The 27515-nt window shown below is 38.2% G+C and overlaps 1 protein-coding gene across 1 annotated transcript in view; it reads left to right on the top strand.

Annotated features, from left to right (window-relative positions):
• Window positions 1-27515, top strand: part of SLC12A2 (solute carrier family 12 member 2) — a 131698-nt gene that overhangs the window by 50559 nt on the left and 53624 nt on the right. The window contains exons 5-10 of the mRNA XM_069087778.1: window positions 17146-17285; window positions 18991-19101; window positions 21937-22045; window positions 23917-24044; window positions 24128-24212; window positions 24719-24870. Coding sequence (XP_068943879.1) covers window positions 17146-17285; window positions 18991-19101; window positions 21937-22045; window positions 23917-24044; window positions 24128-24212; window positions 24719-24870 — 725 coding nt within the window. The remainder of the gene's footprint in view (window positions 1-17145; window positions 17286-18990; window positions 19102-21936; window positions 22046-23916; window positions 24045-24127; window positions 24213-24718; window positions 24871-27515) is intronic.

Raw genomic sequence — 27515 nt, 5'->3', positions numbered from 1 at the left:
GTGACCTTGGGCAAGTCACTTACCCCCAATTGCCCTCCCAAAAAGCAATAAAAAACCATTTTTAAAAAATAAAATATATTCTTGGGTAAAAGTGGAGTCACCTATGAAAGCAGTGTGTTCTGCATTTTGCCATTTGTGGTAAGAAGCTTATAGTATCATTTGATCTGATTTCTTTGTGTTCATCTACTATGCAGTTTTTCCAAATTTTGTGTTCAAGCAAAGCATTTTAAATCAAAATTAAACTTGAACTCTTAATATATATTTGATTCCTTGAAATGTTTCCATTGTCATACATGCTGGTTCTCAGGAAACTTTATGTATATTTTGTATTAATTGCGTATGTTGTTCCCCCTCCCCCAAAAGACGGTAAGCTCCTTGAGGACAGCAACTATTTCATTTTTATTTTTTAACCCCAGCATTTAGCATAGTGCCTGGCAAATTCAGTATGTTCAAAAGCTAACTAGTATCTCTCTCCCCAAACCCTGCCCTCCCCTTGCTCACCCCACTTACCCTGTCAGTCTCCAGATGTGGTCACTTCTTCCTCTGCAACGTCTCTAACACCAGGCCCCCTTCTCCACTTACACAGCCACTCCCTGGGTCAGCGTTCATCACCCTTCACCTCCTGGACAATTGCGGTTCAGTTAACGTCTCTGCTTCAAGTCTTTTCCCACCCCATTCCATGTTCCATTGAGGTGCCAGCCCCCTCAGTAAACTCTCTGCTTCCCTGTTACTTCCAGGGTCAAACACAGTCCTTTGTTTGGCACTTTAAAGCTTTGCACAGCTTGGCCTCTTTCTGCCTCTCCAGTCTTCCTGCCTTCTACTTTCCCTCTACAGTCCAGCCACGTTGTCCCTCTTGTCTTCAGCATCCCGTCTCCTGACTCAGTGCCTTTGACACACTTGTCCCACTTTCCTGGAGCACGCTTCCAAGCCCTAAGATTCAGTTTAAGTGTCATTCCTGGAGGCCCATCCTAATCCCTAGCTGCTGGTGCGATCCCCTCTGGCTGCCTTCCATCTGCTGTGTATTACCTTATATGTTCTGATGAACATGTGTTGTATCCCTACTATTTAGTGAAGTGCCATAATAGTAAGCATTTAATAAAGGCTTACTAATTGATTAGCATAGTGTTTGTTGATCAAATATTTGTTCAAAATAAGTTCGAAATCTATAGTTTTTCTAGCTTGTGCTTTACATGAACAAAGAGTGAATTTAAACAAAATACTGATTGTAAAAGTCAGCAGAATGTTACTTGAATGCTATTAGCTGGCCATATACAATTCCAGCAAGCTGCTTCATAGTTGGCATTCCTTCAAAATAAGGATAGTTTTGACTAAAATACCAATATTGCAGTTTTCAGTGTTAGGAATATATTGCATTTGCTTTTGTAAATTAAGGTTTAATTTGTTCAAATGATGAGTAATGTTCATGAGCTAGCTGCCAGAGCTAGACTATAGGCTTATTGTGTGGGCACTTTTCTTACCCTAAATTTGCTTAATCACATTAATGCAAATATCAGAATGAGGTGAAACTTTGATGCATTGTAATGGACAAATGTTTCTGTTTATTATTAGATCAAGATAGTTGGGATTTATTTCATTGGATTATAGAATTAAGATTTGGAAATACTTTGAAGTTATATTCTCCAACTCCTGATTTTATAGGTTAGGGAACTGAGGGTAGAAAGTTTAAACAGTGACTGAAATCGATAGTTGAATCTAGATTTATTTGTAAAATTATTCAAAGAAATGTTCATGGTTCCACCAATAGAAGTGTCTATTCTTGGACAAGAATCAATAATACTGTTTTTAAAAAAAAGCAGTAATTTCCCAAGCATAATACAATGAAAATTTAGAAGCAGGTCATTCATCTTTCCTGATAAACATAAGAAATCTGTTGCACTAACCATGTGTGCCATCTAAATATGAAGATACAAATTTTTATGTATGTTTTTAACATCTTTATCATATTAAAAGTCAAGTCAAAGGCATTCAATCCCTTTTCTGTGCCAGCCAGGCACGTGCTAAGTCCTGAGGATGCGCAGAAAAGCCAAACAAACAAAAAGGACCTCATATAGCTCTCAGGGTAATGGGCAAGGCAGCTGAGGATTCAGAAGGGAGAAATGAAGAGGAAGCGAGAGTTCTAAGTAGGGGGTGTAACAGCAACAGCCTGTGAAAATGTCTGGACTCAGGAGAAGGCGATCACACTGCCATGACTTGAGTAATTGCGTGGCTTTAAAGTGTCATTATATTTATTTTAACTTTAAAAGTGGTTAGTGTTGTAGAAAGGATGGAAGAGCCCCAAACCAGATTCCTGGTTAAAGAACATCAGAGTTGTCATGACTTCTAAGGTCTTTTAGTTATCCAGGTCACTTCAGCACATCTCCTCAGTCTCACTTCCACTTACCCTGACCAGCTTCTTCTCTCCATTTAGAAGGTCACAATCTTTTTGACTCTTACCTAGGTTTTTGCAGTTGCTTTCCTAGGTGGTAACAGCTCCACAAGACTTAGATGAAAAGTAGATTTATTACAAGAGAAATGAACATGCATGTGGAACCCAAAGAGTTCGCCATTCATACAGAAGTTTGCATATTTATGACAGCAGGACAAAGGAAGGAAGAAACAAAGTTCCACCCAAAGGGGCCTGGCATGGGAGGGGGAAAAGTGCAATAAAGGTGGGAAAAGGACAAAACCCCTCCCAAGGGGGAGGAGCAAGGCAATGCCAAAAGCATTCTTTTCCCTTGGGAACTGCTAGAGTATTATGGTAGAATGATCTCCCTATCTACAGGGTTCCAGCTACACAAGCACATTTCCCAGCCTGGCACAGTCTAGACTCCCAAGGACACACAGGGAGTCCACTTTTGAACGCAAACAACAAATTATGTTGGATGGGAGGTTGCAGAGGGGTTCGTCCTTGGTACATTCAGGGCCTCCTGCATGCTCTGAGTCCAGTGGTTTTGTGGAATATATGGCAACTCAAAAAGACATGCTCAGGGAAGCCCTTCACAGTCCTCCACATTTCCCTGCCCTCCCACTCCCAGCTGTTGGTCAGAGGTGACCCCTGGGTACACTGATGACCACAGAGAGCACACTAGGTTGGTTGGTAATGGTTGCCGTCCTTTGTTTTCGAAGAGGACCAAAATGACATCACTATGCTAAAGTCAAGTTTCAGTGTGTCCAACTGTGGCTGGTCAGACCAGTACAAACTCGGCATCCTGCCACAGGTCAGGCACAAATGATGCGCATGAACATTTGGGGTGCATTCTCTCAATTCGCACATCCTGCGTTTCCTTTGAGCCGTTCCAGTTCTGCTTGCTTATTCAGCGTGGCACCTTCTCTGATGTGAGCACATCCTGCTGAGCGGTCCTGTGCCAGGGTCTCCCCCACGTCACAGTCAGTTTTAAAGGACTTGAGAGTGTCCTTGATTCGCTTCTTCTGACCACCATGTGACTGAATGCTGTGCATTCTCCATATATTTTGCATTCAAACAACGTGGCCAGCCCATTGGAGTTGTGCTCTCTGCAGTAGAGTCTGACTGCCTGGCAGTTTGGTTTGAGAAAGGACCTCAGTGTCTGGTACCTGATCCTGCCAGGGATCTTCAGAGTCTTCCCAAGACAATTTAAATGGAAGTGATTCGGTTTCCTGGCCTGGCGCTGGTGTGCTCTCCAGGTTTCACAGGCATAAAACAGTGAGATGAGCACAGTGGCTCTGTAGGTCTTCAGTCTGTTAGTCAAGCTAATACCTCTTCTCTCCCACACTTTCCTTCAGAGCCTCCTAGTTCTGTCAGTGCGTGCGTCAATCTCATTATCAATGTGTACATTACCAAAATAAGTACACTAGCAAGGTAAGTAAACTTGTCCACAACATTCAGAACTTCTCCATTTGCTGTAACCAAAGGTTCCGCATAGGATGGTCTGGTGGTGGCTGATGGAGCACCCCTGTTTTCTTTATTAATTGTTAGGTCAAAATTAGTACAAGCAGCAGAGAATCGATTCATACTTTGTTGTATCTCAGCTTCAGAGGCTGCTTTGGGTGCACAGTCATCTGCAAACGGAAAGTCATGCACCAGCCCTTCTTGCACTTTGGTCTTGACTTGTAGCATTTTCAGATTGAAGAATTTACCATCAGTGTAGTAGCTGACCTTGATGCCATGTTCATCCTCAGTGAAAACATTTGACAGCATGGCTGAAAACATCATGCTAAAAAAACGTGAGAGCAAGCAGAGTCTTGTTTTACTTCATTGGTGACTGGGAAGGCATGAGAGCATTGTCCATTATCTAGAACCCAGGAAAGCATGCTGTTATTTAATTCACGTACAATGCTGATGAACTTCTCTGGGGAACCAAATTTTGACATAATTTTCTATAAGCCCTCAGCACTAACAGTATCAGAGGCCTTGGTCAGATCTATAAACTTTGTGTTCTGCTCCTGGCATTTCTCCTAGAGTTTTTGGGCAGCAAACACCATATTGACTATTCCTCAGCCCTTTCTGAAGCCACACTGGCTCTCAGGTAGATAGATGACCATCTTCCAGGTGAAGGATCAGCCTATTAAGGAGGACTCTGGCAAGAATCTTGCCAGCAGTGACTAAGAGAGTTACCCCCCTGTGATCGTCACAGGACAATGTTTCTGTTACCTTTATAGAGGTGGACAATGGAGGCATCCTTGAACTCCTGGGGGATAACCTCCTCTTGCCATATAACCCAGAAAACTTGAGTCAACTTTTGTAAGAGCTATGGACCCCCCACCGTATAAATCTCAGCTGGAATAGAATCGGCACAGGTGCTTTGTCGTATGAAAAGAGCCTAATGACAGTCAAAACCTCTTCTTCACTTGGAGCATTGGCTAGAGAGGGATTGACTTCAACCTGAGGTAAATAAATGGTCAGTGGCCTTAGCATTGATTGATGATGGTCTGTTGAGAACACTATGGAAGTGTTCAGCCCATCTCTCTAGGATCATGTCCCTATCACTAATCAGTGTGGCTCCATCAGCACTGAGTAGTTGAGATGCACCATAGGATTTGGCTTGTAAATAGCCTTCAAAGCATCATAAAAGTGCTTTGGATTGTTATTGTCAGCATAAAACTGAATTTTAGCTGCCTTCTTACTGAGCCAAGAATCCTGCATCTCTCTAAGCTTTGCTTGCACTTTACTTTTGATGGAATTAAATGCTGCCTTCTCAGAGAAGGATGAACTATCCTTCTGCTAAACCCTGTGGAGTTCCTGTTTTTCATTTAGCAGCTTCTGAATTTCCCCGTCATTTTCACCAAGCCAGTCTTGGTGTTTGTGAGTGTTCTGACCCAGAGGAGCAGGGTACACATCTGTATGCCCGATCCCTGAAAGCTGGCTACTCCTTTTCTGCTCTACTGTTGCCAGCTGTGTGTTGGCCTATTTTTCCCTCCAAGTTAGCAACAAACTGTTCCCACTCAGAAGAGCTCTGATTTGTTGATATTAATTCTTGTAGTAGTTATTTTGCTTTGGGGGTGCCGCTTTTGTTGAATGTGACTAGTTAGCTTGGAAAGGGTAAGTCTGTGCTCAGTCCAGCACTCTGCACTGTTACATCTTGTCTGTCTCTTCTCCTATGTCAATGTTTGCTGCAAGGGTGCATCCATGAAATCTTATTGCATTTAGGTAGATGGAAGACAGTGCTGGTGATGAGAAGGTCATGAGATGCACAAGTCTTCAGTAGTAAGTCACTATTGCTGATGGTGTTTCCAACTCCATTCCTCCCTAGGACTCCCTGCCAAGTCTGATAGTCGGAGGCCACTCTAGCATTAAAGACACCCAGAATTATAAGCTTGTCCTCTTTCTTCACATGGACAATAAGGGTCTCGAGGTCTTCATAAAATTTTTCTCTGACCTCATCGGGGTTTGTCATGGTGGGACCATAGGCGCTGACGATGGTGGCGTGACATTGTTCCTGCAAGCGGTGATCACATTGTTATGAGCCTGTCATTCGCTCCTTTTGGCAGCATACCAGCTTGGTGACTAGATTAGTTTTGATTGCAAAACCTATGCCAGCTTCACAGTGTTCCCCTTCACTGCAGCCACTCCAGAAAGATGTGTATCCAGCTCTAACTTCAGTAAGCTGGCCTTCATTTGCCAGCCTTGTTTCACTCACAGCTGCTATTTGGATGCAATACCTGCTGAATTTTCTAGCAACAAGAGCTGTTTGTCTTTTAGCTCTACTGGATTTGTGTTGTCTGTAAGTGTGCACACATTCCATGGGCCAGTGGTGAGTGGAATTGTCTTTGCAGACGTTTTTGTGCATTTTTTTTGTGTTTCGACCCTGGAGTGGGATTCCCTGCTTGCCTGCCGTCATCAGGACGCTGGTTAGGTTGGGTAAGCAGACAGTTTTTAGGACCCCTTTTCTAGCCCCTTCCTCACACCAGGAGGTGAGCAGAAGGTGAGCCTTAAAAGGCTGCTCAGACACCCAGGGGGCTGCCAAATCCCACTGCTGCTTCCAGTGAGAAATGACCCTATGGCCTGGGCCGCCTGTATACGGAGTTGTGACTACAGCTCCCAATGTATCAGCACCTGCTGCTTTGTCACTTGCTTGTCGCCACAGGACTTTGAGATGGGTATGATGGTAAAGTGGTCTGGGTGATATCTTGATTCTTGCATAAATTGGATTTAAGTGAGACAGAGTTGCACAAACTTGTTGGCCTCACTCTCTCCTCCAGAGTCCAGTGGCAGGACAGAATCAAGATAACTGGAGATAGCTCAAGATGCAGTGGATGGCTTTGGTGTTTTCTCTGTCTAGACAAACTCCAAGCCCTCCACAGCACCTGCTTCAGCTGCCTTCCTGGCCATTGGAACACATTGTTTTCATCTACCCATTTCACCAGGAGAAGAAGTCTTCACGTGCTTGGATTAGTGTAACAGCAAGCACCCCAGCATACACATGGCTGCTAGCACAGGTTCTTTGATCTGCTTTTCTAAAGGAAAGCAACTCAAAAAGGGTTAACAGTCTTAGTTTAATCAATCAAACATATATCATTTACCTAGTTCAAGGGGAAAAGTCAGCACCCTCAACGTCAGAGCATACAAACAGAAGTTAAAAGCAGACAAAAATAGAGTAAATAACACAATTAACAGACAGGGCTTCCAGCTGTCTGACCATTACATCCATACCTAGTTAGTTACCAGAGAGAGAAGCACCAACATCTGGGTTTTCAAAGCAGGGGGGCTCAATGGCTGGCTGCCCAGAGTCTCATCTGGCCAAGTCACACAACTCTTCTCAAAGTGAGCCCCAAAGCAAAACCTCGCCTCAGAGGTATATATAGCCTTCTCCAGGGTCAGAAAACATCACAACCTTCCTAAACCACTTGACTACAGAGTAACAAAAGTTGTGCCTTCCTACAAAACGAGCCTCCCACCACAGGCTCCATGTTCGCTCATGCCACCTATTAGGGGACAGAGTATATTTTCACATCGGGAAAGGTCCTCAGATTCACCTAGGTCTGTTAATGGGCAGGGAACACCTTCAAATTCCTATTACCATTACAGGTAGACACCCCCCCTAACTCACCAATGGGTTTGAGACCCCTTGATTACACTCAGCCTAGGTTAGCCTGTCTTCTGAAACTATTTACCAGGGTGTGGCCGCTGCAAGTGCTAAGCTTCTTGGAGCTACAGGTGAGAGTTGAGTGGAACAGGTGGACACCAAAGGTGAAAAGAAACCCTGAAAAAGGGTCAACAGCCAACATACTAGAGTACCAGTCTTCCCTGAAGACACCCCTACACCTCGCACATTGGGTAAAAACAATATGTGGATACTACATGGGATAGCCCCAGTCACAAAGTGGTATCAGAACCATTCACCTTTAAAGCACAGTACAAACCCTAGTAAGAACAACCAAAATTAGGGACCAATTCAAAGGGGAAAATTAGACAGCATCAGGATAATCAAGTGAATTTAGCATACAGATACAGAAGGGGTACAGTAATAGACATCAGGAACAACAGACATTGTCTCCCTGCCTTTCCAGCATCCCTTCAATCAGTGTAATTCATCTTGGATCCCAGACTTCTTGTGCGGTTGTCCAGATCCTGGCTCATCTTTCCTTGAGACAGTCTGGAATGCTGTGTCCTCAAGGGCAGCCTTCCATTAGATTTTTACATTCTGGTTCCAAGTTACTTGTAGAGGCTCCTCATTTGTTCCTGCTAGAACCCCTGACAAAACAGCTCTCAACACAAGGTTGCACAGACTCTCAATAACAAGTTCATGTGGTGAAAACCAGTTCAAATCTTGTCCTTCTGATTTAATAACAGAACTGAAAGGGAAAACACCAAAAGTAGGAAGCCAGAGTTTACCTGAAACTAGAGAATTTAGGTTGCAAATACCCCATTTCTATCTTAAACACTGTTCACAACAAGCTAAAAGGTTGCTGATACGTGGATATGTGTAAGAAATCCAAATACATACTAAACATTTTTAGTACCTCAGAAGGCAAAACTCTCAAAACCTTCCAAATTACATATATTTATTTGATCTTATTCCTCAAATTTTTACTCAGATAATTTTTAACTTCATCATATTTATCAATTAACTGGTAATTATTTTAGTACTCCAAATTTGAACACCATTCAATTTAAATTAATTCCAATCCAATTCAGTTATCCAATATTCAACCGCCCCTCCCCCGGAAGAACAGTGATAAATAAAAGATTTTAACCCTCGCACAGAAACATAGGTTATAGAACGCTTTTTACAGGATGACCTGTGATACAGAAATAAAGTCAACAAGTTAACATCAATTGTAGCAAAAGACTTGGGATGACACTCAAGTAATCATGTTGAAAATAGTGCATATCAAATTATTTATAAAAAAATAAAAAGACGTGTTTGTACCCCAGGACATGCTTCACAAACATGTTTTTTTTTTTTCACATTTCTAATAAACTTGAATAAAATTGACTTTTCATTGATGTACACAAAAAACTCCATGAGTTACTCCCCTCTAAGAAGACTGCACTAAAATTACTCACACCAAACTGAAGATGTTTCCAATTTGTTTTCAAAAGTTAATAGCATAACAGGTAGGTCCCACAAACATTTGTATTCATACACAGTTATTTTTACATCATTTTGAAACATTTAAGAAGACCTTATTTTATATAGAAATATATATACATATCTAATAACAAGCAGCTGACTAGGCCAAATACTCATTTACTAAGTTTTTTTTAGGATATAGAAAACTATAATTCTTGGTTAAATAGCTTAGATCTTATACAATGCATTTTATTAGAGTAGCTTAGATGTATCCCAGCTTTAGTCCAGAGGATAATGATATAACATTGTATCTTTGTTTCACAAACTTCTTTTACCTTTGTCCAGTTATTCCCATATTAATTCAGAAAGAATGAGCTAACTCAGGGGTTAATCTTACACATGGCTTTGTAAACAGCAGGAAGATAACAAGCCTGAGGATTAATTTACCTAGTTTTGGGGATTTGAAATGACTACACATACAGACTGAAAACACAGTTATAGCTTACATATTTGCATTGTGTTCATCACTTCTGTTACCCCTTGCTCAGATTATAGAAATTTGGTATAAAAGGAAAAAAGCTTGGAAATGATTATAATAGCATCAATCCTAGCTCTCTTTGACTTCAGATAAGTCAGAGTTGACAATCAGTCATACAATAACAATTCCACCTCATAGCTAGGCACAGGAATAGCCAGGTGAAAAACATTCCTGTTTAAAAGGAGGTAACACTATGGGGAGACTGAGCCAGAAGGATCCTACCTTGGGTTATGCTTCTTGGCTTTTCCCCAAATACAGACCTCCACCTGTAATAGTTCAGAATCACATCCCCCCTGAGCAGTTTCTGGCATTTCTCAGGAATGGTGGGTTACTGACTTAGTGATTGATCAGGCAACTATACTTGAATTCAAAACTCAAAATAATATTGTTACAGTGCCAAGAACTTTCACCTTAATTGTCAGGTTTCACTAATCATAGCTTAGGGTTGTATATAGTTATGTTTCCTCTTACTACTTCTTTGTATCTCCAGTACCTAGTATAAATAACATCTTGAACATAGTATGCACCTAATAAAATATTTGTTGAGTTGATTTGCTTTGAACCAGAGCTAGGATTATCAAGGAGTGCTTTTAACAAGGCTTTGAAAAGGGAATATCCCTTATCAGGTGACTCAATTGGGAGGAGCTAGAGAATGCAGTTAGAATTATAGTTCTCTTTGTATTTCCTTGATCTCTTATTCCACGGTTGCGCTGCCCCCGTCCAATATGAATTATTACTTCATTATTACTCTGTCTCTCAGATGGAAAGTGCTTTATAATTATGCTCTCTAATACTGCCACAGAACGTGGATATTTTGTAGAGACTCTCCCATAAGCTGAAATGTTCAAGTTAAACCATCTTCTAAAAAAATATCCTATGACTTTTTCACACACAGTTTAGAAAACAACCTGAATAAATAGGGGAAATTTTAATTTTCTCCCATTCTATATTATGTTAAGGGAATGGCAAGTTTATTAGAGAAAAAATTACAGAACTTGGTATCTTCTTTTAAAAATTAGCTTAAAACACCTAGATCCCAATAAAATGAGTATTACATTTATACTGTGCTTAGAAATATCTACACTCCACTACTTCTAGGCTTACTAGCATAGTTTCATTTTCACTCATCTCCTTAGACATGTTTGCTCATTTCATATTCAGTGGTTCAATGCAAAAATGAATGTATATGTAATCTGGAGTCATTTGCATTCACATAATTTCTTTTTATATTTATTAGCTGTGTGACTCTAGGCAAGTCTTTTAGCATGCTTTCCCATTTGCAAAATGGGAATAATGAAGTTTTTACCTTAAGGATTGTGGTGAAGATAAAATGAAATGGTGTCAGTAAAAACCATTTTTAAGCCATGAGTGCTGTCTAAATATTCTTTTCACAAAAATCTGTGGGATCAGTGACTTATATACACTTTGTGTTTACAATAGTCCTGAACAGAGAGTTAACTTTGTTTTTTTAGGAAAGCTTTGGGGCCAACTATGTCCATATCTCTGACATGCTGATTGGTTTTCCCTACTCCTTAAATGTGGGTATTCTTCAAAGCCTCTATTTCTCTGAAGTCTCATTTAAGATATTATCCATTCCTGTGACTTAAAGTGACTATTAAATCTCTAGCCCTGACCTTCTCTCTCAAGATTTCCCAACAACTTATTCAAATTTCTACCTGCTCTGCAAACATTGAAAGAACTTGTCCTAGTCCTGTCTCACCCCTGAAATGGTTCTGGATCCTTCCGACTTTGCTTTCCTAGGACTGCTGACGGGGTAGAAAGGAGCCTGCTACTTCCTATTTGAGTACTGAAAATGAGAATGATAATATTTGGACTGCCTACCTTACAAAGCTTTTGTGATATTTAAGTAAGATCAGTTATTTAAAATGCATTATAAGCCATAAAACTAATGTAAATGTCAGCTATTTCTGTCAATGTTACATTATTCTTATAGTTATTTAAGTTTTCATCTAAGTCCTATGTTGCATTTTCTGATACTAAAATTCAGACCCTTCCATCTTTGATTTGCATATTGAATCATTGAGACACTTGACAAATCTGTAATGTCATTCTCTCCTTACTATTCTCACTGGCCTCCTCCTAGATGAGATTTTCACTACCACTGCTAAGGTGTGCTGGCTGTATGATTATATAGGGCACCGAGGTGGCCCAGTAGGTAGAGTGCTGGGTCTGTAGTCAGGAAGACCTAAATTCAAATCCAACCTCACATGCTTACTACCTGGGAACCCTTGGGCACATCACTGAACAAAAGCTCTCTGTCTCAGTTCCTCACCTGTAACAGTCACCTACCTCCCAGGGTTGTTGTAAGGATCAAAGGAAATATTTATAAAGTACTTTGCAAAACTCTGAGCAAACATATATATATACACACACGCTAATTGTTATTATTAAGATTATTTTAATAGTGTTTCAATTAGTTGCCCCTTCTCTCTACCTCACCTAAACAATAACAGATTAATCCTCAGCAAGTGAGTGAGTCCTTTTCTTACCATTACCTGCAGAGTAAACATTCAAAATCTCCATCCTGGCTTCAAATAGCCTTTGTATCTGGCCCCCTTCTCTCTCCTTCTGCAAATATCTGTGTATCAAAATCCTACAGATACTCAAAAGGCCTAGCTTAAGATGCTGTTTGTTCATGGCGTTTTCTAGTAAATGTCTGCCGTAGTTACATATTTTTACGAACAAACTTTACTCAGTATTAAGTGCCTTCTGTGTAGCAGGAACTGTACTAATCACCAGGGATACAAAGAGGCAGAAGACAGTCCCTGTTCTCAAGGAGCTCACAATCTAGTGGTGTAGACAACACAAAAGCAGCTATGTACAAACAGATCATGTATATCATAAAATGGAAATAATCAGTAGAGGGAAGGCACTAACTTTAAGGGGGTCAAGAAAGGTTTCCTGTAGAAGATGGGATTTTGCCTGGAACTTAAAGAAGCCAGGAAAACCAGGAGGCCAAAATGAAGAGGGAGAGTATTCCAAGCATGGGGAACAGGCAGTGAAAACGCCCAGAGTGTGGAAATAGTGTCTTACTAAGTAACAGCAAAGAGGCCAGAATCGCTGCATAGATATAGGGGTTAAGGGAAGGGGACTTTTATGGGAGAAGACTTAAAAAGTAGGCCAGGGCCAGGCTATAAAGAGCTTTGGATACAGTGCCAGACAGATGATTTTATGAGCTGTCCATTCATCTGCATATTGTCTTTGCAACAGACATTTTTCATCAACTCATTTCCCCCAGGTTTATCATTAGGTACAGTTATGACAAATTCTTAGTTATGGATCTTAAAATTTAGGGAACTTTTGCAGTGTTGTGAGGCTTGATGAAATTAGTACAATGTCATCTACACAGGAGCACTGGGAGAACATCACCGTCTATAGAGAGTCCCTCTTCCATTTGGGGTCTGGATTGAACATGATCTAAGATACTGACACTTTGGAAAACACATCCTTGTTTTCTACATTTTACTTGCTATTGATAATCAGAGGGTTATTGAACCAAGTCACGTTACATCTTGCAAGGAATAGTGTGCAATTTTTGACATGCATGAGAGAGACTGTTCATGTAATTTCATTACATGTTAAATGCTAATATGTAGTAAATATACAGAAGAATATAATGAGAAAGGATGGGCAGTCCAGATAGAAAAAGCAATTACATGGGTAAGAAAAAGGCTATTTTTTTTTTTTAAGCAATTGGGGTTAAGTAACTTGCTCAAGGTTACATGGCCAGTTATTTCTGGGTATGGTGCTAAGTATCTGAGCCTGGATTTGATCCCCAGGTCATCCCAACAATGGAGCCGGTGCTCTTACTCGCTGAGCCACCTGGCCGCCCCTAAGCAATTGGGGTTAAGTAACTTGCTCAAGATTACACGGCCAGTTATTTCTGGGTATGGTGCTAAGTATCTGAGCCCGGATTTGATCCCTAGGTCATCCCGACACTGGAGCCAGTGCTCTTACTCGCTGTGCTACCTGGCTGCCCCCAGGGCTATTACTTTTAAACATTGTAGGAACAAGCAAGAGAATTTAATGAAATTAATTTGGTTAATGAAGTCAAACAGTAGCACAAGTTTTTAACCAGGCCGCTCATTTCAACTTTCAAAAATAATTACAGTTCTTAGAATTATGGAGGAGGAAAGAGAGTGGTAGAAAAGACAATTACAGGATGAATTTGCCATTTGCAGTTTGAAATAATTTTAGTGTGTCATGCCAACCCACTCCTGATGCTGCTTTTTGCGTGGAGTTGCATGCTGCTTACCATTGAAAGAGAAGGTAAAGAAGTGATATGTTGGACAGTGCTGCTACTTACTATTTTACTCCATGGTGAACTAGTTACATTATGAGAATTATTTTAGGAAGCCTCAAACTTATTTGCGCCACCCCTTCCCCTTCCCCCTTTCCCCCCCGCCAATAATTTTCCACTTTGATTTTTGCTGTGATTTTCTTGGGTACTGCTTTAACATTTTAGTTTAGAAAATAGAGTAATAATGATTTCCAAATTTATTTTGTCTGTATCAAATATCATAGAATAAAGATTGAAATAACAAAAGATAATATCAAGGACTGCTTTGATATGCAGAGCCTCACTAATTTGCACGTACTGTATATACATACATGCATATACATACATATATAATATGCATCTGTATATTTGAATAGTTTACTCATGTGTGGAATCTTTCCATTGCTTTCATTTTCAGTGGCTCAGCTTCCACCTACTCCCCCTACTTGAGTTTTTCAGAATTTAATCCATGTTGAGAGACAGCATGAAACAGTCAGAAGAGTGTGGGGTCTGGAGTCCTAGGATCTGGGTTCAAATCCTTTTTCCAGTACTGACTACTCTTTGTGACCTTGGGCCAGTCAGATGGCCTCTGGGCTGTACTACCCTTGATTTGTATGATCCTCCCAGCTTATGATGCTCGAGTTATAAAATGCTTTCAGACATATCCTTATTTTATTCTTTTTTTGTTTGGTTTTTGTTTTGTTGCTTTTTGGAGGGGGTAGGGGTTAAGTTAAGGGGCAGGGCAGTTGGGGTTAAGTGACTTGCCCAAGGTCACACGACTAGTATTAAGTGTCTGAAGCTGGATTTGAACTCAGGTCCTCCTGACTCCAGGGCCAGCACTCTATTCACTGCGCCACCTAGCCACCCCTCCTTATTCTTAAAAGAATTCTGGAGGATGGACAGTAGGATCATAGATTTAGAGCTGAAAGGGACTTAATGTGGCTCAGTCCTGTCCCTTTTTACAGATAAGGAAACTGAGGCCCTAGAGGGATAAAGTGATGTGCCCAAAGTCCCCAGTGTGGGAAGAGGCTGAGCCAGAATGTAACCCAAGCTGCCTGGCTACAAACCAGCCCAGTTTGTCACTCACAAAGGATGTCTAGAAAGGCTGAGATTTAGAGGGCTAAACAACTTTCAAGGTCACCCAGCTGCATAACAGTGCCAGGTTCAGGGCTCTTACAGAGAAAGGCAATGGGACATCGTGGAAAAGAGGACTGAGCAAGTCACCTCTGAGCCATAGTTTCTTCGTCTGTAAAATGGGGGTTCTGCCTGTAAGCACCTATATCACAGAGTTGTTAAAAGGCCTAAGTAAGGTCATATAAATAAAGTGCTATATAAAGGTTAGGTATTATTATGTATTATATATGATATTTTGGTATCATTCTTTTTTTAATTAATTTATTTTTAATTTTTTTATCTTAATTTGTTTACTTTTAGTTTATAAGATTCAGTTCCACAATTCCTTGAGTTTAAAATTTTCTCTCCCTTCCCTCCCCCCCCCCATTGTGGCATACAATCAAGTATAGGATCTACAAATACGGTATCATTATTTCTTAAAATACTAAGAAAAATATTAAATCAATTCTTTTCCTATTTAATTCATTTAAATATCACTATGTTTTTTCTCCCCCCCCCCTTTTTAGATTGTATTCACTGTTAGAGGTAATTACAATTATTCTACCAAGAGTTACAAACTCAAGTCAGAGTTGTGATAAACAGAAAAACAGGAATGATACATACATTGAATTAGGACACAATGATAATCCCCTTGCATGTGCCACTATTTTTCTTGTTGTGAATAAATGTCTAAAAGTTAACATAGGAAAGAACTCTTATTGTTACAAGCCCAAATTTACAACTAGCCTGATGTTTTATCTCATGCGTAACCTAATGTCAAATCAATTGATTTATCTCTGTAATACTTCTGCATTCATCAGAGCTTTGCATCAGTACTTCTAATTTTGCAAACAGGGTACCTCATCACACCTCTTCCTCTCTATACCTTTTGATTAGCCTAGTGTAGAGGACCTTGTTGGAATCCAAGCATTTTAAATAAAACTCTCATATATCATATGGCTGGTAGGGAGAACAGTGGGCAGAAATGGGCTGTGGCAAATGGCTGAAGGCCAGTGTGCCCAGTGTTCTTTTTCTGTAGTATTGCTTTGCTTCACAATTCTTGATATTTTTATTTGCTGAATGCCTTGAATCTTGAAGATGAAATCATAATAATTACATTGGAGTATTGAGAAAATAGAACAAGTAAAATATTTGAATAATTTTTATAATGATGAAGATATTTATTCAGTAATCTCCTTGGCCTATATTGCATGGGGCTGTAAATAATATGCTTAATTTTTTGTCTTTAGATTAGCACTGCACTAGTTTTCACAGGAAAGCTTTATTTCATGACTAAGCTTTAAGGAATTGTAGACTTCAAAATACCTACTGATATTTGCCAAGTGTTACACAGTAGAAGCTTATTCACTCAGGTGATGATTTTCCTTAAGAAATAAAAATAGAAACTAATAATGAATGGGCAGGGGAAAAAAACGGAAGACATTTTGTCATTTTGAAGGTGCTTATGAAAATAAAACAGCCAAATAACATTTCTCATATAAGGTACTACTATGTAAAAAAGATGCAGTGGAGTTTGTTTGTTTTTACATTTCTTTCGTTAATATTTTGTCAAAATGCCCTATAAATTATAATTGAACAGGAGACAACATTCAAGAAGCTGAATAACATTATGTGCTGATTGTCAAAGACTCAGAATAATATTTAAAAACTATTGATGAGTAGGCTGAAGACTACTCTCTGTGTCTGTAAGCTTAATGAAGTCATATAATATAAAGACTCTTAATTGGCTTCATTCTCTTTTTACCAAGGATGGTATAAGAGGGACTAAGAAATTCATTTTAGCAGGATAGTTATATATTCAGTGTGGGGAGAAATTCTTGGATGTGAAAATCGTTAATCACTTAAATTTATTATAGAGAAAATCACACGTTCTCTTTCTCTGAATAAAAGCTTCCCCAAAGGATAAAGACCTCAAATCTGTGCCACTTGTTAGTTGTGTGATCATCACTTTTAAGTCCTGTATTTAAGATGGGGATTATAATAATACTTATAATCCCTACTACATAGTGTGGTGAAAATCGAGAGATATATTGTAGCAAGCATTTAATTCAACAACCACTTATTACAATTGCTACTAATTTGTACATTGTGCATTCTGTTGTAATGTAAAATTTCTGAAGACATGAAGTGCTGTGTAAATAAACTTCGTTCTAACTTTATTTTTTCCTCTCTGTCTTTAGGAGGAGCATACTATTTAATATCTCGAAGTCTAGGACCAGAATTTGGCGGTGCAATTGGACTCATCTTTGCTTTTGCTAATGCTGTTGCAGTGGCTATGTATGTGGTTGGATTTGCTGAAACAGTTGTAGAATTGCTTAAGGTAATTTGGTTCCAGTTTGTTTCTTTAGTTGCTTATTCATATGAAATGCATATGTTAAATAGAGTGTTAGACCTAATATTCACAAGTCTAAAGTTTTCAAAATTTAAAATCTGAACTTCCAAGCAGAAGGCAGCTAGGTAGCAAAATGAATGGAATCCTTTAGAGTCAGTAAGACCTAAGGTGAAATCATACTTCAGACATTTAATAGCTGTAATCATCCTGAGCAAGTCATTTAACCTCATTCTGCCTGTTTTCTTACCTATAGAATGGGGATAATAATAGCACCTACCTCACTGGGTTGTGGGAATCAAGGGAGAAAACATGGAAAGAGCTTCATAAATCTTAAAGCACTATATAAATATTACTTAACTATAATGATGGTAAAGCTGTATATTTTTTCCAGCTGATTGTTGTAACTATAATCCTAAATTCATTTATTGTTTGTTTTATTTAAAGTTTTTGTTATTTTGTAATAAATTTTTTTTTCTTTTTGGAGGGGGGAAGGTGGCAAGGCACTTGGGTTAAGTGACTTGCCCATGGTCACATGGCTAGTAAGTTTTAAGTGTCTGAGACCAGCTTTGAACTCAGGTCCTCCTGACTCCAGGGCTGGTGCTCTATTTACTGCACCACCTAGCCGCCCCAGTAACATATTAACACTGCTTTTTATGATATATCAAATATTGGCTAATTATTTTAGATGATAGTATAACATTGCTTTTAGATTTTTAATACTCAATTTTCTTAATTTAACAAATCATTTTACTGCTTGTGTCAAAAAAAAAAAGGTAGAACATTGTAACTTCACAAAGGCTGAGAATATTATTAATCCCTATCCTATTACAGGTAAAATTCTAGCATATAAATATTTTCTTATGCTGACCATTAATCGATTTATGAATATACTCATTTTTTCAGTTAGTATTTATGATAAATTCCTATTCATCAGCAATCTAACTAGAAAGTTATAATAACCATGTTTTCAGCATTCAGCTTTTTAAATTAATTTTTTTTGAAGAACAAGCATTTATTTTATCTTCCTCCCATCCCGCTTTGCCCCTTACCCTCAGGGGAACAAAACAAAATTTATGTAATATATGTGTAGTCATACAAAACATACTCCCTTTTTGGCTATGCCCCAAATCGTGTCTTATTCTGCATGTTTATTTTATTCCTCTCTGTCAGGAGGTAAGTAGCATTCTTTATTATTGATCCTCTCAAATCATAGTTATTAATTGAATTAATCAGAGTTCTTAAATCTTTCAAAATTATTCATTTTTACAACTCACCATTCAGCTTATGTAAAAGTAAGTAGTGACAAGTGAATGAATTCCAGGAATTTATTTTTCAAATTCAAGGAATTAACTAGTGTTTGAGATATATTTATATTCAACCCATAAAACCATCAAAGATTAAGTCATGTTCACCATAGTTTTAGTGCTGGGTGTTTTATTTTAAAATTTGGCGTTTGAAGTCATTACAATGATAGACAAACTTTAGAGGCTTGCTAAAAGTAGAGTTTGGTTTTTCCTAAACTAGATTTGTACAGCATTAGACAGTTCATTAATAATATTTTGCTTTGTGATTATCTTTTGTGTTAAATTCTCGATATGTTTTTGCATTGAGCTTTGAATGATTTAATCTCTATTCTAGCTAGTTTTTTATGTTAAATGCTACCATTGCATATGAATATATGATCTTTTTATAGGAACATTCTATACTTATGGTGGATGAAATCAATGATATCAGAATTATTGGAGCCATTACAGTGGTATTACTTTTGGGTATCTCAGTAGCTGGAATGGAATGGGAAGCAAAAGTAAGCAATTATATGTGAAAATATAAAAAAAAAAGCAAAATATTGATGCAAGTTGTTAATGGGAATGAATAAGTTATTTTTGTAACATTTTTCTAGTGGGTTCCAATGATATGTTTTAAAGGCAAACTATTGTATGTGGTGGCTTGGTTATTTGGCAAGGATATGAAGGGTGAGAAGTATCTTAGGACACGAGAGTGGTACCACACTGTTATTGTCACCCTGGGTTATCACTCCCTGCTGGGGTCTTCCCAGTCCTCTGAACCATCATTAACCTCTGTCATCATCCCTTCTCTAGTTCTGAGTTTCTCTTAGCCATTTCTCCCATAGGATGGACTTTGGGTTTCTGTATTCCCCTTAATTCTGCAGCTGCTTCTTTAATAAGCACAGACCCCTAACAAGAGGCAGGGGTTTCCCTGCAGTTCAAGAGGACCTGGGTTTCAGGCCTGTTTTATGTAATGTTGGCAGTGTGGGCAACCTCTCAGCTCCCCAAGGCAATTTCCTAAGGTTGTAAATTGCAGAGAGTTGTTGGTCTTCATTGGTAAAGAGACTTTACTCCCTTTTTGTTCCCTAAACCAGTGGAATCCCAGGTCTAGACCCGAATAGATTTCTAGTACCATAACCAACCACTAAATAAGTCATATGTGGATGGTTTTTTGCAAAATGTGATTGTAACTTCATTCTTACATATAAATGTAGAGGCATTGAGATCTTTAGTTGTCACTACTGGATAACCTGGTCTTTTCTTATAATTCTTACCTGGAGTCAGTCAGCCCTTATTCTGTCTAAACTGAATGCTTATTGAAGCTCTTAGCTTGAGATAGGTTACATGAAGCAAGACTTATAGTTTTCTTGGCCCTCCTACAACCTAGTTTTGGATCTTCCTGTCCTGTGGAAAGTATTTCTCATTTGGGCCCTCAAATATCCTTCCCATTATCATCTGTCAAGAACCTTATAGTTACTTCTTTGAAACTTTAATGGCTGTAAATCATCATGATGTCCAAATTGTCTGCCTGAATAGGGAAGTGTCTTCATCCCTATTTGCCTTGCAAAGATTCCTTCTCTAAATCTCAGGTTATCTACCATTGGCCTTAAAGATGGTCAAGTCTTTTTTTCCATTTGAATTTATTTAATCAGTCACATTTATAATCTGACTTTTAATGTTCTTACTTTTTGGTGTGGCATACCTGCTTCACACCCTTATTCTAGTATCTAAGTCTAGCTCTTTCCAGAATCTATAGTCCTGTTTACTTTGTATTTTGATGGCACTGTCAAAGTGTTTTGGTTTTTTTAGGGAGTTGGGAAGGGGAAAATTCCTGATTGATTGCTGCAAAAACTCATCCTTCTGATTAAGCTCCCCCCTAAATTGATCAACCCAATTTACTTTCACAGATATTCTTTTTCACATCTCTTCCTTCTCCCCCTTTCCCAACCTAAATTGTACTTTCCAGAATTCATGTTTTCAATGGAAAAATTAAATTACAGTATAATAATAATAATAATAATACTTTTCAGCAACAGTAAAGAAATGTGTCATTCTTCCATAAGCTATTAGTATATATTCTAATTAAATATAATAATTGCACACTTTTTCCCCATCTGAATTACTTTGGGTAGAAATATTCAAGTCAGTGACAGTAGATAAATAACATTTCTTGTGAATGTATACATTGTTATTTTAAATAATAGAAGAGAAAAGCTGATTATTCACTCCCAGTATCTAGCTAGAAAAGAAAGCCATATTTATTTTCTGCCACTTCTAGAATCTTTGAAACTAAAGACCCTGCTACTCCCATCTTTGTTTCAGGGTTTGGGGGAATGGAGAAACTAGTAGAGAAACTGTGATGAGGCCAGAAACTAAGTGAAGGGCAGAGCTAGTTTTATGTATTTAGAAATGTCTAATGAAATTGAAAGATGGTATACAGACTGAGTTTCATAGTACTTGCAAAGCCATTACCAAAGCAGTCATTTCCTAGTTCAACACTAAACATTGATTCTTCTTTTCACGCTCTACTAGAAGCAATAAATGACTCCTGTACCCACAGATTGCCTTATGTTTTGATGAGCATCCCCTCAAATTAATGTGGCCATGAACAAGAAAGAGGAAGGATAGTCTTAAATTTCTCTCTCCTTGAAAGTCTTCGTACTTATTTATACTGATGCCTTCTCCTGAGGCTTACCTATTTAATGCCCCCTTTCTTTCTACTTCATCCCTTTTTTTCTTGTGGCACCAGTACCTTTTATACTACTCACATGTTTCTTTCCTGTTCCATTTGTAAATAGTAAAGCATTTGTGCATATAGTCCCACCTTGCCAGGATTATGCATAGAAGATGGAAGGAATGGTTGCAGAAGAACATTTTACTAATTCAAACCATTTCTTGACTTGTCCGTACACACATGGCACACCCATGCTAGATAAGTATAAGGGAGAGAATGTATGGCAAAGGGTCAAGAATGAATGGTGGAGGAGTTTATATCAGAATTTTTTTAAATTTTCAGCCCTTTTTTACTTGAGGGAAGCATATACATCCTGAAAGTGGGAAACTGTGCAAGAAAGTTCTTTAGCAAATGGGCTTTGCTCAGGAATAGCTAATTCATTTTTTACTAGTAAGATATTAAACATGTAGAATAGAAGCAAATGTTCTTACCAGAAATTTATTTAATACTTTTGTGTTTAAATACTTTGACCTACTTAGACTTAACTTATCTGTTATATTGCATGAATGTTGTTTAGGAAGAAATTAATTTTAGAAAATTCTGGGTACTTTGTAATCATTAACTATGTATCAAAAACGATCATTGGTTCTGTTTTTAATGACACTATTTAAAATTGCAGGCGCAGATCGTACTTTTGGTGATATTACTACTAGCTATCATTGATTTTGTCATAGGAACATTTATCCCATTGGAAAGCAAGAAGCCTAAAGGTTTCTTTAGTTATAAAAGTAAGTTTTTTTTTTTTATCCTAAAAGTTAAAATATCAAAAATTAAGTATAATATGATATCACTAGTATATTTTTTAAAATTCAGAGAACATGTTAGTGGTGCAGGTAATTTTGTTTTATATTAATTGATTTAATTCATTGTGTATCTCTTTATGTAGTACCACAGGGCTTAGTTATCTTTATTTTTAGTATTCCTCATTTTTATCATCAAAAGTGAAAGAATTTAGAATATGTATAGCAACTCTTCAGTATTTCATTTCCCACCTCTCTTGCTTTTGAAAGAGAAGAAAGGTCCATAGAATTTTCACTTATGTATTGAACTGGTTATAACATGATTTGTTCTTAATTTTTTTGGCTTGTATTTCTATATATTTTGAATCATTGTAAAAGCAAGTAAAAAATGTTTAGCTTTTAAGTAAGTAAAAGCTTCTTTCTCTAATTACCTTCAGTTTTCATCCAGTTTATTCTCTTATGATATTCTCAGATTTCCTATTTTGTTCTATACCCCTCCCAAATGCCAAAATTTCTAATTGCATCTTTTTCTGCAATAACCTGATTATAGAGGTATGGCTAAACTCTTGCCATTCCTTATGTTAACAACTATGTGCAAAAAATGTGAAATAAAAAAATAAGACCACTTCCATTAGCCCTACAGGTCTGACAAGGTTCAATGAGTAGGGTTGTCCCTCAGTTAAAGTGAAAAACCATAAGTGAAGTCTGAGGTGAGAGCAAGGTGAAGGTAATGTGGATTTAGAGTCAGGAAAACCTGGTTCAAACACTACTTCAGACTGTGTGACTGTGACTCTTGGACTGGTCACTTAATTTTTGTGTGCTTTAGTTTCCTTATTTGTAAAATGAGGAGCTGAACTCAGTGGACTCTAAGGGCTCTTCTAGCTATTAATATTTGAGCCCATGAAGGCTGCAGAAGAATATTTCACTAATTCAATCCATTTCTTGACTTGTCCATAGTAATATTACCTACAGGCACACCCATGCTAGATAAGTACAGAATTAGGGCAGCATTCTTTTTAAAAAGATTTCTGACTTTTACTTTGCAAGCTATAGGGTTGATAAAGACAGCTTCCTTCTTCACGTGTTTATTGGAAAGAAGGAGCTGGTTTCCAAAGACCTGTACTGTTGGTAACACTGCACTGTTCAATGTCGTTTCACTTTTTATTTGGAAACTCTTTAGTTGGGCTGAAATAGCTCCAGACCCTTTCCCTCTGAAACATTACTCTTAGATTCTGGCTCCTAGATTTGTGGTCATAATCTTTTAAAAAAATCAAATATAAGGTTGTGGTTAGAAGGGAGCAAGGAAAGACGGAAGGAGGAAGAGCTACACAGAGAATCACACTTGTATGATCCAGACGACGTAGAGGAAGTCTGATTTCAGGTTACATAGTACTAATAGGTCATTGTTTTTTATTATCTTGAGAGCCACCTTTTTGTAAAATATACATCTTTTTTTTTTTTACCTGACCCCATAGCGAAGGTTTTCTTCATATGTATTAAACAGTCTACACTATATATTTTTGCTTATTATATATTTGGCCCATTGACAGATACTAGGTAAAACGTGCATGCAGCTCTTGGAAATGAGGCACAATGTAAAATGGGGCAGTCTCCAAACCTGCCCATCATTTGGGTTCTAAACTCTGCTGTTCTCCTCGTGTGCTCTTCCCCCCTATAGGAAATGTCCTATTTGTATTTATTTCATTGGGGCGGTACAATTTTGTCATTATGGAACCACTTTGTATACTTGCATGAACTGTATCTCCTGAATTTATATAGCCCATGTGTATCATGAACTTAATGTGACTTTTCCAAGATTCTTCCCCATTGCAAACTGAAAAATCTTTGTTCATTGACAGGTGAAATATTTACAGAAAATTTTGGACCAGATTTTCGAGATGAGGAGACTTTCTTTTCTGTATTTGCTATCTTTTTCCCTGCTGCAACTGGTATTCTAGCAGGGGCAAATATCTCAGGTGATCTTGCGGTAAGTCACAAATTAAGATATCAATTACATGAAAAAAAAACTTTTCCCCTTTATTGTTAATAATTTTATCTGGTTTCTTACAGGATCCTCAGTCAGCTATACCCAAAGGAACACTGTTAGCCATTTTAATTACTACTCTGGTTTACATAGGAATTGCAGTATCCGTAGGTAAAGAAGACCTTTATTTTTAAATGTATTATTATTTTAGAACTTCTTATATTTTACAATGTAGATTATATTCATGACATTCATGTTAATTACTCAACAAGCAATTTGAGCTCCAAGGAGTGTGCAAGATACTGTGCTAATCACTGGTTTTCTAATAACTGCAACTACTCTTGTAGGACATTCACATTCTTTTAATTTGAAAGGTGATTTATGGTTATAGAAAATAATGTTCAATTTCAAACTGTACTTTTACTGGATGATTTAAACTTTTAAATTAATCAAATTCTGAAAACGAGTTTCCTTCAGAGTTCAGCTCATGCTCCCTCCTATAGGAGGCCTATTTTTCATCTTTGAGAAGACCCCTTTGCTTGATTGTGCTGCTGCTGCTAGTGTCCCCTTACATGCATCCCCACCTCTCAATAACCCAATACTCAAAAATGTGTGTTTGTCTCTCCCAGGCTGGAAAAATGACCTATTTCTTATCCAAAGTGTTCTTTGTGCTTCAGGGTCTTGTGTTGTACGGGATGCTACTGGGAATATCAATGACACGATCACCGTGGGGCTAACAAACTGCTCTTCTGCCGCCTGCAAATTAAATTTTGATTTTTCATCATGTGAAACCACAACTTGTGATTATGGTTTGATGAATAACTTCCAGGTGAGTGTGGCCTTTGTATTTCTCTAACAGTTCAACAGACTTAGCAGGTCTGACAAACCAGGGACTGCAACTTCTCATGTGAGTCCCCTTCACTCCTCACAGCCGCCATCCTAGGCCAGGCCCTCACCACCTCCTTCCTGGACTTCGGCAGTCCCTTCTAATTACCTCCTTACCGGAAGTTTCTCCTCCACCCACTTACCAAAGGGATTTTTCTTAAGCCAGGTCTGATGATATTCCTCCCCTGCTTAGTAAAATCCAGTGACTGTTACTTCTAGAATCAAATAGAAGCTTCTGTTTGGCCTTTAAATCCCTTCACAACTTGGCCCCAGTATAATGTCCTTCCAGCTAAACAAGCCTTCCTCCTGTTCCTTTCACATTACTCTTCATCTCCTTTTAAGTTGGGTGTCTCTGGTCTGTGTAATGTACCCCCTCCCCTCTTCCACCTCATAATACTTTTTATTTCTTTCAAGACACAGCTCATGTACCACTTTCTGCATGAAGTCTTTTCCAGAACCATGAACTGCTAATCCTCTCTCTCCTAAAATACCTTATGTTTGTTGTTATTGTTCAGGCATTTCAGTAGTGTCCAACTCCTTGTGACCCCATTGGGGGTTTTCTTGGCAGAGCTACTAGAATGGTTTGCCATTTCCTTCTCCAGCTCATTTTACAGATAAGGAAACTAAAGCAAACAGGGTTAAGTGACCTGCCCAGGGTCACACAGCTAATAAGTGTCTGAGGCTGGATTTGAACTTAGGTCTTCCTGACTCCAGGCCCAGCCCTCTGTCCTCTGAGCCATCCAGCTGCCTATACCATATGTTTTTATATGTGTGTGTGCATATTTGTATATGTACATGTTACTTCCTTTACTCTTCTTATCCTTAGCGTAGTACCTGGAATGTTGTAGGCTCTCCACAAATGCTTTTTGATTGAACTTGGATGAAGTGGAGAGAAGGCGCTCTGAATGCTGAAGTGCCTGTGACCAATCTAAGGGAGTAGTCGACTACAAAATAAGATAGGTTAGAAGCAGTGTAGAACATAAAGAGGATATGTTCATAGCACGTGTTTAATTACAAAATCTCAGCAGTCTGGAGCATTTATGTGCTGACAGCCCGAAGCGACTTGGGGGAATTCTGGTACCATGACCCAGAAGAATAAATGGTCATTGATAACTCTCTTCAGGAAAATAGTGGATTCTATTTAGCATACTCTTAAGAAGATGGGGAAGCACGCCATAGGTTTGGTGAGATTTCTATACAACACAGTTAAAAACAATTTTAATTTTGATGGTAAAGGGAATGTTTCAGTTGACCGGAAAACTCACTTATCTCAACCACTTCTCCTGGAGTTTTTTTTAGTCACTACTCAAACTGCTTTTTCTCCTGTAGATAACATAAGGTACCTGCTGAGTTCTAATTGTCTTATTTACCAACATTAGTGTCATCAGTAATGCCCTTTAATCAGATGTGCACATATAAAGTTGTATTGTTTTGGAGGGTCCAGACCTAAAATTTGAAATTCCCTTTTCATTGTAACTCTAGGGCTGGTCAGTCATTTAGAGCACTACAGAGTTGCTTGGGGAGCTAGATTTGGTCAAGCAGCAAGCGTAGGTCAAAAGCAGGATTTGAGCCCAGGTCTTCTTGACTCAAAGGCTAGTCTTTTCACTGCACTTTTTAAAAACCTCCAAAACCTTGCCCCGACCTGTCTGTTCAGACTTGTTGTATATTGCTCCTGCTCGTGAACACTTCAGTCCATTTCTGTTCCTCATTATCACCTCCAAAAGATAGTGAGTCTTATTTATTACTTGATAGAAATTTTGGTAAAAATTTTGTTGGAGAGGAAATTAATGACTAAAAATAAGGATTGGTAATTAACTTAAATCATATTCCTATCTTAAATATAAATCCCAATTAATTTAAGAGTTAACTATATTTTATAGAACTGTGTTTATAAAGAGCATTTATTTAATAGGGATCAAATAGTACAGCTGTAATTTTGCTTTCATGTCATTCTTCCCATTGTATATCTCTAGCAAAAAACTGGATTGTCTTGTTTGTTATAAAATTTCAAGCAATTTAAGAATAATTGTTGCTTCATTGAGTGGTATAAATATTAAAACATTACATAATCGTTTGTTTTTCTAGTCACAAGACTAGGTAAAATTTCTAGAATGAAAGAAAGTATTCATGCACAGTTAGTGATTCAGAGCTATTCTGACATTGATATTGTGTTTGAAAGGCACAAATGTTGGTTTCTGCCCAATGTCTGAAAATGCAGATTCTTGTGATGTTGCTTTAAAATACAAAAGTTTGTTGTCTTCATCAAGTCTAGTATGTATTCATGCATGAACTGAGAAGCATAGTGTTGAGACACTTGGCATAGTGGCAAGAGAGCAGTATGAAGAATCAGAAGACCTGGGTTGACGTCCTGCTTCTGCCTACTTATTGACCCAGTTCATTGTCCATCTAGCTGTGACCTTGGGTAAATCTCCTTAACTGTCAAATTAGGATGTTGGTCTTAATCTGTGGTTTTCAAACTTTTCAGTCTCAGGACCCTTTATGCTCTTAAAAATTGAGGACATTTTCCCAAGAGCTTTTGTTTATATGGGTTATATTTGTCAATGTTTACCATATTTGAATCTAAAATAT

This window comes from Petaurus breviceps, unplaced genomic scaffold (genome assembly GCF_028583685.1).
Source record: "Petaurus breviceps papuanus isolate PSGF00001 unplaced genomic scaffold, PetGlider_PUasm1.0 183, whole genome shotgun sequence".
NCBI classification, from domain to species: domain Eukaryota; kingdom Metazoa; phylum Chordata; class Mammalia; order Diprotodontia; family Petauridae; genus Petaurus; species Petaurus breviceps.
The sequence above is the reverse complement of the archived record's forward strand: the minus strand, read 5'-3'. Positions and strand labels throughout refer to the sequence as shown.